Consider the following 13,460-nt stretch of genomic DNA (forward strand, 5'->3'; position numbering starts at 1 on the left):
TTTTCAACACTGCCCATGGGCTATCGAACGTCGTGGTGCCCATTCAGCTTTGGCAATGGTGTTGCCAAGGAATAATGTCAGGGAAGATTTATATGTAAAATTGGTTTCGACAGATGATGGTTAATTTTGCTTGAGAATTGGCTTTGGCATCTATGAAAAATTTTTAATAATTAATCTGATAATTATATATATAATATGTATAATACGTACAAAATTGATTGATGATTTGATAATTAACGTATTTTTGGATAATGGATGAATGTATTTATATTATCTAATTGTAAATTAAAAGACTTTCTCTATAAAGTTATTTCACTGTTAAGTAAATTATTGTAAAGCATATAATATATTTACTCAAATAATTGATTTTCTATAAACGATATTTTTAATTTTGAAAGTAAATCTAATAATTAAATTCTATTTCTGCAATATGTTTATTGTATCGATTGAAAAAAAAAAAAAAAAGAAGAAGAGTAAAATTTTCTGGTAATTAGATAAATAGACGGAACAAACGAGGCAAAGGAAAAAAGAAACAATGCGTATATTATTCTGCAGTATACCCTTCTGGTTAAATATAGCATCATATTTCGATATCACAATTTCACCGGGGGGTGTTTTCCCCGGTGCTGCCCTTGAGAATTTAAAGAAACTGGGATAAACGGCACCCCACGTTGCGCCTATTGCACAGCCCGGATTCAAACCTCGATGATTGAAGGCATAAAGGAAGACAAACAACGAATTCTTGGGGGAGCAGGTGAAATAACTGCTCCTCTTAAACTCACATTCGATTGTTATAATTGGTAAAAATTTTAGTAATACTTTTTTCAAACATATTTTAAAATTAAATTATATTTATATCAAAATACATTAAAATTAGTTTGAATCATTTTCAAAATATTTAAAAATTATAAATTATAAACAATTTTTTAAAAGTTGAAACTTCCATAGAATTAAACTTTTGATAATGTCAAAAACTATTCTATTGTTGTTTAAAAAGTTGAAACAATCAAGAAAGACAACGAACGAAATAAATTTGTGAATCTAATGCACTGACCCTTCCATGTATCTTCGAAGAGACCACGTGGAAGAATGACAAGAAAATACGAGTTCTTCTCGCGCAAAGAAGAAACAAGAGGGCAGTAAGAAGGGGTTCCGCGCTGGGGGGATGGCCGATACAAGTGGGACATTCAAGAAAGGGGTTAGGTCCCATACGGTGACAACGGCAAAACTCGAAACGACGTCGTCGGACTTGGCTTCCGGCCATTTCCTAGCTATCGATCCACGAAGCGTTACGACGAAGCGCCCTACGTGCAATTATAGGTGTATCGTGTGTATAATACGACCCTGGTACGTGCATAGCCGGGGGATAGATCGTCGGCATACAAGGACGATCTCCGAAATTTGGCCGCGACATCGAAATCGCGAATTCTTCGATAGCCGCTTGAGAAACGCGCTGAGGACAGTTGTACTGTTGCTTAAAATTGTTCCGCCTAGGAGAATTTCAAAAACGGGTCAAATTTCATATAGTAAACATTATAGCAGAATATACTTATTACATATGTTACATATATTATATATTGACAATAATAAAATTATATAATTTATATAATAAATTTGTAAAATATTTATATTTTATTTTGGTTAAGTTTAGACACGATTTAACATAAGAAAAAATGAAATTTGAATTTAAATTAATATTATTCGTTAAAATTAAGTTGTTAAGAAAATTTCGAGATTCATATAATTTGAAATATTATTATTTATTTTATTATTTGAATAAACGCATTCGGATTGAACAAATATAAATATTTATATTGAATAATTTTTCATAAAATAAGTTAACAAAATATAAAATTATTATTGTAATAATTATTTCTAATATATTTTGAGTGAAGTGGCATGTAAGAAAGACACAGTTCACCCACCCTATGAATGCAACACAACGATGCGTTTCCACGTATACGTGGAATCGATAACTGGGAATTAGTCTGACAGGCTGTCTGCCAGAACCAAGTATGTACTTACATACATCTACGCAAAAAAACCTTGCCAATCATGTTAAAATAATTATATCATGCAAGTAATTAAATTAAATATAATTAAGGCACACTTACTGAATGAAAATTATTATTAGATTAATATTATTTTTTAATTTTTCCTTTTATACTAAGTTTAATAATAAAGTACTCTATTCGAATAACCTAAGTGACAAGAAGTTTTTATTTAAAAAATCGATAATGTCGTTATTTTCAGTTTTGATATTATCGACTGTTTTAAATAAATTTCCGAAAAAATTTTCGAATCAAGATTAAAATTCTTATTAACTTGTAAATTTTATTTTTTAATTTTAATATACAGACTATTAAAATTGAGATCCTTATCTAAAGTATTGACCTATAAATTAAAAAATGTATATTTTAGATTACAATTATACATTATGTTATATTTAAAATAATATGCTAAAATAATAAATATGTTAAATAACTAATATGAAAATTAATATTTTTTAACATACTTTTAAAAAAAATTCAAAAACTTAAAGTTTCGATTAAAATTCAACAAATTTCGATCAATAGTTTCATAACAGAAAATGAAGATATAAATCCGGAACAAATAAACGATTTTAAAATTAGGTTATCATAACCAGTTCATTCGTGAAAGTTTATTTTTCTATTTTTCTTCGATTCCACATAAACATCATTATTCGTATCACTCTGAAATATGTAGGAAAAAAATGTCAGCCGACAGAAAGACAAACTACAGAACAAATGAAAATATATTCGCACAAACTGGGCCGTGAAAGCTAACATAGAACCGAGATAAATAGAGGATCGCCGTAGTCGGTACCGAGGATCAATATGTCACAACCACAATACAAATACAGAAGACATACATATACATAATCGATAGATATGTACATTGTTACACTATATCGATTATTTTTCGATTATCGATTATAAAAAAATACTATATTCAGAACGATAAAAGTAATTTAAATATTATTTGCAATTTATACATAATTTGTAATTTTTATCTTTTTTTAACTTTGAAAGATGAAATATGTGTATCTTTTTGCTTGAAATAAAATTAATAATATAATAAAATTTGTTAGTTCACATTTATTTATTATTGAAATCATATATCGAAATTTATAAGCAAATAAGTACTTCAAAACATTATATATAAAAAACAATAACAATTTTTGCATTTTATTACCGTTATTAAAAATTAAATATTTATTTATTTCTTCTTTTTGTTATATGCAATTTTGCAATTTTTTTTTAAAATTTATCATTACAAGAAAAGCCAACATTTGTCGCTTTCGATATTATCGACCGATTTTACCACGTGAGTGGCGCTGCAGTCAATGTGTTAAATAATATTTTTTCACATGAATATTCTATCTAAATATTGGGAGATTTTTAATGATAGAAAATTGATATTATCATTAAAAAATTGTATTATAATTTTTTAAAGTCATAATTAATTCAATAATTTGATTTAATTCAATTTAATTCAATTCAATATCAAACGATATTGAGAACAAAATCATAAAACGCACTTCACAATACTCTACAAGCAATATCCAATATTCTTATAATAATAAAATATGAAAAGGCACTTGATAACCAAATTATGTGAATACTTTAACACACTATAAATTAACACTTTTTTTCGATCGAGTTAGTCTTCTCAAATCTTAATATCTTAATTAGATATAAATATTTAATTTGAATTTACTATCCTATAATTATTTCGAAATACGAATTCAAATACACAATATAAAAATTATTAAACACATAAATTTTTGTTTACATTATTCATAGAGAATTATAAAAAATCATTAAATGAATTTTTTAGTCAAAATCTTATTACGAAATTTTTAAATATTAATTCGATAAAAAATGAATAGTTTAAAGTAATAGCACCATATTAAGGAAAAGTTATTATAAAGTGTAATATAAATATAAATCGTTTGGTATATATTATAATAGAGATTTCACGGTATTAAAAATACCTTCTCTTAACTGGCCTACATACATTCGATCGCGAATGTTAAAAAACGCGTAGAATTATAAATAATATTTTACAAAATTTGATATTTTCCTACACTTCTCTTACTTTTTTTTTTCTTTAAACTCTTATCCATGATAATGAATCATTATGATATTGCATTTTATGTAGGAATACCACTTATTAAGATATGATTCAAATAAAATTATCGATTTCAATTGAAGAAATCTTCTACCTCTGCTAGTTCTCTTGCTCGGGCTTGTTGATGTGCCCAACGTTCTTCCGCAAGTTTATCGCTTACTCCCCATTTTTCGTGATAAATACGTTGTCCACAAGTTGGACATTTTTTACCCCCTATAATAAAATATAAAATATTATTTATAATATGAAAATAAAAATGAAAGTTAATTATAACAATAATAGTTACCATGGAATGGAGGAGTTTTCATGAATGTTACAAGACATTGTAAATGAAACAAATGTCCACAATAAAGTCTTTCTACATGCATATTTGCAGTTTCGTTTATTTCTGCATTTTCTGGATTGGCTGGCAAACATATTTGTCTGCATGATTGACAACGTTCTTGTGGTAATGTTTTTACACACCTGGATAATAAAATTCAATCAGAATAATAATAATATTAATATATTATAAATATTAATGAATAAACATACTTTATAAGGAAAGTAGTAACAACTTTTAAGGATGGTGAAGGTGTAAAAGGTATTTGTTGTTTTTTATTAAGTGGTGGTTCTACACATTGTCTAGCTAATTCTTTTCCTTGACCAATGAAGTGACGTGTAAACAATGGAGGAAAATTTGTATCCGCATCTTCCAATCTAAATATTTTAAAAAAATTATTCAAAGAAATGTACTTTTATTTAATTATTATTTAAATTATTTAATTATTATTAAAATTAATATTTTAAATCATTATCAATGACACACACTTTACGCAAGCAATTGGATAATTATCTGGTACTTCAATTTTAGCCTTGAAATAATATAATCCTTGCTGAACTTTCAAACCAATACAAGAATGTTTTTGTTTCAATTTTAATTCATCACTATTTTCTAAAATATTTTTTATGGCTGAGATTTCATCATAGCAACAAATTAATGGATTTTCATCAATAAAGTTACGAATGAATTTTAATATTGGCAACACCTATGAAAATAAATTCATATAGATTCACATTGTTTCAATTAGTAAATTCAATTATTTACCTGAGCTTTTCCTAATAATTTTTTGCATTCCTTTTCACAGACTTCTGTTAAACCATCAAGCAATTTCACAGATAGAGTTTTGCTTTTCAATTCAATTAATAATGGAGTATAGGGATAGTCTTTAGAAAATTGGATGCACGCAACAATTGTTTTGAACTTTGTTTTTCTGTGGTTTTAATAAATATTATAAATAAGTTAAAAAATTTACAACATTATCTATAAATTATATTATAGACATAATTTAAAAAAATTAAACATACGTTATTTCCACTCGCACCATCGTGCGTACACAAGAAACGAGGCGACTACCATCAACAACATTTTGACAAAGTTTTGATATTTCTTGTAATTCATCATCGATAAAGCCCATGAGAAAAATGAAACAAATATTGTTTCACACTCTAGTAGCCTCTTATTGGTTATGTTATCAAATATCAAACATCTAAAAGGCCAATATAACAAAACTAAATTATTCTATAAAAAAGGCAATATAGACAATCCGTCACGTTTCAGTTTAATTCTTGAAAATTACAATTATGATATATAATCACTATCAAGGTCAGTCAAGAAACTTGTGGTTGATTTACACATTTGTGTTTTGAAACATGGATCATAGATTAACAACATAGTTATTTTCTCCATGATGTAACATTAAGTAATAGAATAATATTATGAAATAAGAAGTATTTATATAATAACAAGAAAACAAAATAATTCAAATTTATTATTAATATTTTTTTTACTCATTGTAATGAAATATATATAAAATAATCGAAACATATAAAATTACGTGATGATTTATATTCAATATTATATAATATAAATGTAGTATGGTATAAATAAAAATATATTCCTTATAAATTCTAATAATATTTCATATAAATACTATCAAATAATAATTTCAATAATTTCATAATAATCATTTCATATAAATATATATTATATTTATAAACTTAATGACTATATATATTTATTATTATAAATTAATGTAACCCATAAAATAAAGCATTTTTAAACATGCATAACTTCGATATTATTTATATTCTTAATATTAAAATTGTGATTTTTGAAATCTATTCACCAAATTTTATCAATTTGGGAAAAAACTTTCAAAGTTATGTATATTATTAAAACTGAAATTCAACTTAATATAATTTTATAATATAATTCAAATGATATTCTTCTAAATAATAGAAGTCAACATTTAAATTTTTTATTTATTAGATTTTCATCTAGTAATATTTAGTTAGTGCCGAAATCAATCATTGTATAGAACGAAAAGTGTTTATTTGTTTTTTCTCTGAAAAATTGAAAATATGACTATGCCTAATAGAAATAATAAATCTATCCGATATATTTTCGATCTAATATAAAAAGATAAAAAAATAAATATCTTAAAATAATATATAGATATTTTCGTTTGAAAGATATAATATTAATGTGTAAAAATAAATACTTTCCGGTTATAACATAACCTCTTATGCTAAAAGAAAAAGACAAAAGTTTTTAAAGAATTAATTTCGAAAATAAAAATTTTATGTTTTAAAAAATTTACTTAAAAAAACAATAAATCTTTGAGTAACATATAATTTATCATTTAAATTTACATATTTGTTTCAGCGTATAGCTTATGTTATATATCGATAGGCAATTCTCTCATAATTTAAAAACAAAATCTATTCGTTGGTGTTTCTTTTTTTGCTTTACGTAGTTTTGCTGTAGTAAAGAAGTTGCGTAAGCAAAAAAGCAAAAAAAGAAACACTACCGAAAATTGTTAAAACTTATTTGCGTATTATGATTATAATATTAAAAATGGATCAATTATTGCCGTTTTCAATGATAAAACATTTAATTAAATTAAATCAAAGTGGTGATTCAAAGAGTTTTCTGTTACTTATAAACTTGTAAAGAAGAATAAATCAAATATTAATTCAAAATCTATTTTACTATAATAACTTATATTTGTAATGTAAATAAAATATATAAAAATTAACAAATCTTTTTTTCTAAATATTTCAAGTACTCTTTAAATACACTTTTAGTATATAGAAGATTATTGTTATAAAATTGTAATATAATCTCGTATATGAAAGATTAAAATTAAATTTTGTTTAAGTAAGAAATTTAAAATTAAATTTCGAAATTTTAAAAAATTTTGTTTTTAATGAAATTTTTACATTATTTTTACATACATTTGAATTATTTATTAAAATATTTAAATCATTTCATAAATTAAATATAAATTTTGTGAATTTGGATGAAATTTTTAAAGAAAATAATTATAAAATTATTAAAATTTAAAATTTTGAAGCATTTGATGTAAAATAAATTGATAAATAATAAAAAATAATAATTATACATTTTAATAATATTAATTTTAAAATAAAATTTTAAAATAATAATTTTAATTAAAAATTATTACATTTAATTTTAAAACATTTTTTTTTAAATGTTTTTCATATTATAAAATCATTTATTCACAATAAATGCACAAAATTTTATCATAATTTTCTATTCTTGTTTTTTAAATTATAATAAAAAGAGAGAATTAACATTACAATAACAACATATAACGAGTTGAAGCAACAATCTATTGCTTGATGGAATAATGGAAGCAATTCCAGATGAAATACGAAATATGAAATTATGTAATCAATTTGTTTATAAAATTAGATTTTTGAAAATATTAAAATCTGATTCAATAATAATTGAAAAAAGTAATTGATCAAACATATAATATATGTATGATTATACATATTGTAAAAGGAAATAATTTCTATGTTAAATGATGCAAATAATTTAAAGAATCGTAGAAATTTAACTAATTAGTTTAAAAATGATAATATATGAAGAGAAAATTGATTTAAAAAAATATAAGTTTTTTATTAATTTAATTAAAAATAGAAAATATATAAATATCAATTATTATTAAATTATATTATATAAGCAATTTTCTTATTAATAAAAATCATTAAATTTATATAAGTTAAAGATCTAAATTTTTGAACAAGAAACTGAAAAACAGAAAATGGAATTGATTGCATGTGTAATAAATAGTGCATGGAAAAATAAAAAAAATGAAAAAAGTTTTAAATATGTATAATTTTGCAGCACATGCTACTTTTGAAATAAATTTGGAAATATTTCACAATTTCTATCTACTGCTTATAAGTAAATATTTTCTTAATCCATTATTTATAATAATGGAAATAAAATAATAAAATATTTATAAAGTATATGTAATTAATTACATATGACATATTAAAATGCATATATTTTAATTTTAATTATATAATATTATTATAAAGATATAATTTACTGAAAGTTTCTAACATTTGTTTTGTATTTTATTTTTCATTCAATGTACAAAATTTTACTTATTAAAAAAGTAAATAAATAACATAAATATGATATATATATTTCTATTTATTTATTTTTTGAATATATGTGAATAATTTCCAATAAAAAAAACATGAAACAAAAATTAAACAAAGTTAAAAAACAATAAATCTAATATATTTATTGAAAAATTTAAAAAACAAAAATATTTTATTTCAAATTTCAAATTTATAGATTTTTTTATAAAATTATTATTCTATAAAATAAATTAATATTGATATCTCATATACATTCCAATATGTAATATTTTTCAAACGAGTTATCAATCTTTTAATTATAGATTTACAATAGTTTAGAAGAAAATTAATATTGATTCCATAATACGGATTAAAAATAACAAGTGAAATAAATATGACATGATAATGAAAATTATTAAAAATTATTATCCACATACATTATAAAAACAAAAGTAAAAAGAAATCTAGTTCATTATATACAAATGAAGTAATATTGTATTTATAATATTAAAAACACTATATGTTACTAAAAGCTAGAGATGTATAGTATATTTTTACTTAAAAAAAATATAAAATATAAAGTGACATTAAAATATTTTTAAATTAATATGTATAAAGCTAATTTTATAATATAATTTAAATGGGATATTTAAAAAATAGAAATCAATAAATATACATTATAAATTTACATTAAATTTTTATCTAGTAATATTTAGTTAGTGTCAAAATCGATCACAGTATAGAACGAAGGGCGCTGTTTCTTGTTGTCGTTTCTCTCAAAACCTGAAAACATGGCTGAGGTATGATGTGATAAATATATCCAATAAAATCTTTTTCATCTAGCATAAAAAAATAGAAATAAATATCTTAGAATAAGATATATGTATTTTTTTATTTGAAAGATATAATATTAATACGTAAAATATTTTATATTTTAAAATAAATATTTTCGTAACATAACCTCTTATATATTCATAATTTTCAGGCAGAAGAAACTCAAAAGAAAAAGAGGACTTTCCGAAAGTTTACCTTTCGGGGAGTTGATCTCGATCAACTTCTTGATATGCCAAAGTAAGATTTTGTATTTCATAAAATATATATATTTTTATTTTTTAATTATTATTTACATATTTACTCCAGTGAACAGCTTATGGTTTTAATGCATGCCCGTGCTCGAAGACGATTTTCTCATGGTTTAAAAAGAAAATCCATGGCTTTGGTAAAAAAGTTACGTAAAGCGAAAAAGGAAACACCACCGAATGAAAAACCAGAAATTGTTAAAACTCATTTACGTAATATGATTATTGTACCAGAAATGGTAGGTTCAATTGTTGGTGTTTATAATGGTAAAACATTTAATCAAGTTGAAATTAAACCCGAAATGATCGGTCATTATTTGGGAGAATTTTCTGTTACTTATAAACCTGTAAAGCATGGTAGACCAGGTATTGGTGCTACTCATTCGTCAAGATTTATTCCATTAAAGTAATTTATATTTGTAATATGAATAAACTGTATAAAAAATAATAAATCTTTTTTTAAATATTCTAAATATCCTTAAAATATATATATATAAAAATATATAAGACTTAAAATTGTAATATTATCAAAATATATATACATATAGTAAATGTATATATATATATGTATATATCTTCAGTTATAAACTTTGTTATTGAATAATTTTTACATTATATCTTTCTCTTGTTAAAATATTTAAATCATTTCATATAAATAATATAAATTAATAAGGATAAATTATGATCAATTGAAAGTTAATTTTTTAATTGTTATACATTATCATATATTACATACATACGTATATATACACATACACACAGATTCTTCATAAAAAATATAATAAAAAATTTTTTTTTAAATTATTTATTTAGTCCATATTGTTTAATCCATATATTTTATTATTAATTAATTCATATATTTCATAGAATTATTAATATTAATTAATCGTTTTTCTAGTGTAAGAAATATATCGATGAACTGTTCTAGAAATGTTATACTCTATGGCGTATTATACTTCATATACTTTGTAAATCTAACCTAGTGTAATACACGTGTTTTACGGAAAATTTACAATTCAATTAAAAAGCAAGAAAAAGAAGATACGTTTATATTTAAAAAGTCATGTTAAAATTAAAATAATTCTAATAATTTTTAAATATAATAATATTACAAAAATGTCACGAATTGCTGATACAAGGGAAATTATAGTGACTAGTGACACTAATAATGAACATTGGAATGCTGCCGTGTGGGATCATCGGACAGGTTCTATTTTATCGACCTACAAAAATGCTGGTACTCTTAGTCATCGAACTCTTCAACTTTTAAATGATAGTTATATAGTAGGTGCTGATTTAACAAAACCGCGTATATATGTTTGGCCACTCAACGATCACTCTCCTGTCTCTAACCTCAGATTAACAACACCGGGTAAAGTTACTGCTCTGAAATTTACACCGAATAGTGCTTACATTGTTGCAGCAATTTCTGAAAAATTATTTATTTGGCAATCTTGTAATGGACGATTGTTAAAAAATTTATCACAACATTATCAAACAGTGAGTTGTTTATCGTTTACTAAAGACGGTTCACTTTTTGCCAGTGGCGCTGAAGATGGTTTAGTATTTGTTTGGTCGTTATATCGCGTGTTGAATGACGAACAACCTACGCCATTGCATGCTTTCTCTCATCATTCGTTACCAATAAAAGATCTACAATTCGGCCATGCCGGATCACGAGGAAGACTGTGTTCCGTATCTCTTGATCGAACATGCAACATTTACGATCCTAGTAGTGGATCGCTATTGCTCACCTTTGTGTTCGACGTACCGCTCACTTCCATTTCCATGAACATCCGTGAAAGTGATTTATTTGTGGGTTGTACCGACGGTGACATATATCGATTCAATTTACACGAGCCACCACGTGGAATAGAACATCATGTGCAGATACGGAAAGACGGAAATTCGGAGGGCGTGATAGTTTTCCAGGGACACAAATCGACCGTAGTATCGTTGTCGATATCGATCGACTGTCGATATCTGCTGTCAGGCTCGATAAGCGGTGAGGTTCATGTTTGGGATATAGCCAGTCATCAGATTCTTCGAACAATCAATCACAAGGGACCAATCACTGCAGCATTCTTTGCTAAATATTATGAGAATTTCCGGGTCACTAATCTTAAACCATGCTTGCAATTGTGTAATCTACAGAGAATATCTGATGATACTGGAAAAGAAAGTTCTATCGATGTAATTTCAAACAATCAAAATTTGGCGGATATTTTAAATTTCGAATTATATACGGAAAAAAATGTCGATCTGACAAGATTAGAGGATTCAAATTCGCAGAAACTTGTTGAGATGAAGGAAGAAATTGATAGACTAAAGAAAATTAATACTGCTATTTATCAATACAGCGTAAAACATATTCTGAATAAGTCGAATGAAAATATATCTTCAGTTTGAACGTATGAAAATTTATTATAGGTATGAAAATTATTTAAATATCACATATTAATTGTTAGATTATTTAAGAAATTTTTTACCTTATAAATATCATTTTATAAAACTGATAGTAATAAAAGAATACTTGTTGCCTATTATAAATAATGAATTTATTTTTATATCTTACCTTGATTCATTTCTTGACGTATTTTAAAACGCGAATAAAATATATAATAAAAAGCATTAAATTATTGTAGTAAGATATATTATAGTAAGATATAGTGGTATTTATTAAAAATATAATTACTTAGTATTTCAATTGGATTGGATAATATCTTCTAGATTTACATTTTTTTCTTTATTATTTTATAAACGAGATTAGAAAATATTAAATACGAATAAAATATGTTCAATTACATATAAATATTATATTATTTGTATTATTGTTATTATTGTATTATTATTATTACTATTATTATATCATTTTTTATTGTTTTTTTTAAATAATATATTACTTTCATAATTTATAATTGTTTAAATATATTAATTATATTTATTATTTTTTTCAGAGAAAAAATTATAATAGATAAACTATAATAATTTGATTAGAATAATCTCATAATTATAAAATGTTGCTACATTTAAAATAAAAAATAAAAAGCATAAAAATTATATTAAAATTATATTAACTTGTTACAAATAACGTTTATTTCAGCATTTCTAGAGTAGGAAATTTATTCAAGCGAGAATTGATGCGTAATGTTTCCTTATAAATATTAATATCATAAACATGATTTGATAAATTATGGTAATTCGTAATTAAATATAAATATGTATAATTTGAATGAATTTTAATTAAATAATTATTAATTATAATGCCACTAATAAAATTGAGAACAAAAAGATATAATTCGTTTCCTTTTTTAAAAAAGAAAACTAAAGAATTCAGGAAGTACAGAAAAATTGATATGTTTATAGTTTTGGATGTAAGAAGAACAAGATATTTTCCATAAAATAGTTTGCAAAAATATTAAACAAGGTTAGAAAATATGAATAATATTTGGAGAAATAGAAAGAATAAGATAATCGATAATGAAACTTGAAACTTCTTCAAGCTTGTATTCGAATGGAACATAGAATATTTGTATATGTCGATGATCCTGTATATTATCATTTTATACGAATATCCACAAATTTCATTTGAATAGATTAATCTCTTTTTCACGAATTTTTGAAGTAGCCATGCATAAAATTCTCGCGTTATGCACGAGGGAATTATATTACATGGGAATAAAAAAAAAAAAGGAGGAAAAAATCCAAAGATTTTCATACACGAATATGTTCTTTTCTCCTCTTCATTTTTAATTATTTTCCGTTCATTTGGATAAAATATTT

General features: G+C 23.7%; 3 protein-coding genes across 3 annotated transcripts; 2 read left to right on the top strand and 1 right to left on the bottom strand.

The window, feature by feature from the left end:
• Positions 1-4,122: 4,122 nt before the first annotated feature.
• LOC102673119 lies at positions 4,123-5,896 on the bottom strand. The gene is made up of 7 exons (XM_006620078.2): positions 5,775-5,896; positions 5,503-5,684; positions 5,243-5,408; positions 4,966-5,183; positions 4,690-4,854; positions 4,442-4,620; positions 4,123-4,368 (listed from the first exon to the last, which is right to left on the bottom strand). Exons 2-7 carry the CDS (start codon positions 5,610-5,612, stop codon positions 4,229-4,231), a joined length of 978 nt encoding a protein of 325 aa, XP_006620141.1. The 5' UTR covers positions 5,613-5,684; positions 5,775-5,896; the 3' UTR covers positions 4,123-4,228.
• A 3,237-nt stretch (positions 5,897-9,133) lies between these two features.
• On the top strand, positions 9,134-10,125 carry LOC102673341 (40S ribosomal protein S15). The gene is made up of 3 exons (XM_006620079.2): positions 9,134-9,398; positions 9,584-9,669; positions 9,739-10,125. Exons 1-3 carry the CDS (start codon positions 9,390-9,392, stop codon positions 10,085-10,087), a joined length of 444 nt encoding a protein of 147 aa, XP_006620142.1. The 5' UTR covers positions 9,134-9,389; the 3' UTR covers positions 10,088-10,125.
• Positions 10,126-10,641: 516 nt separating this feature from the next.
• LOC102673471 (WD repeat-containing protein 18) lies at positions 10,642-12,223 on the top strand. The gene has a single exon (XM_031512581.1). It carries the CDS (start codon positions 10,794-10,796, stop codon positions 12,084-12,086), a length of 1,293 nt encoding a protein of 430 aa, XP_031368441.1. The 5' UTR covers positions 10,642-10,793; the 3' UTR covers positions 12,087-12,223.
• The last annotated feature ends 1,237 nt before the right edge of the window (positions 12,224-13,460 follow it).

The sequence above is a fragment of the Apis dorsata genome, unplaced genomic scaffold (assembly GCF_000469605.1).
Source record: "Apis dorsata unplaced genomic scaffold, Apis dorsata 1.3 scaffold_473, whole genome shotgun sequence".
In the NCBI taxonomy this organism is placed as follows: Eukaryota; Metazoa; Arthropoda; class Insecta; order Hymenoptera; family Apidae; genus Apis; species Apis dorsata.

What these genes read in the sequence shown, in the direction of transcription:
- LOC102673119 (XM_006620078.2), bottom strand. Translation starts at nt 5,612, where the DNA reads ATGGGCTTTATCGATGATGAATTACAAGAAATATCAAAACTTTGTCAA. An exon ending in TATCCAATTGCTTGCGTAAA is followed by an intron (nt 4,855 to 4,965) that starts GTGTGTGTCATT and finishes TAAAATATTTAG; the next exon opens with ATTGGAAGATGCGGATACAA. An exon ending in GTTACTACTTTCCTTATAAA is followed by an intron (nt 4,621 to 4,689) that starts GTATGTTTATTC and finishes TTTATTATCCAG; the next exon opens with GTGTGTAAAAACATTACCAC.
- LOC102673341 (XM_006620079.2), top strand. An exon ending in CAACTTCTTGATATGCCAAA is followed by an intron (nt 9,670 to 9,738) that starts GTAAGATTTTGT and finishes TATTTACTCCAG; the next exon opens with TGAACAGCTTATGGTTTTAA.
- LOC102673471 (XM_031512581.1), top strand. Translation starts at nt 10,794, where the DNA reads ATGTCACGAATTGCTGATACAAGGGAAATTATAGTGACTAGTGACACT.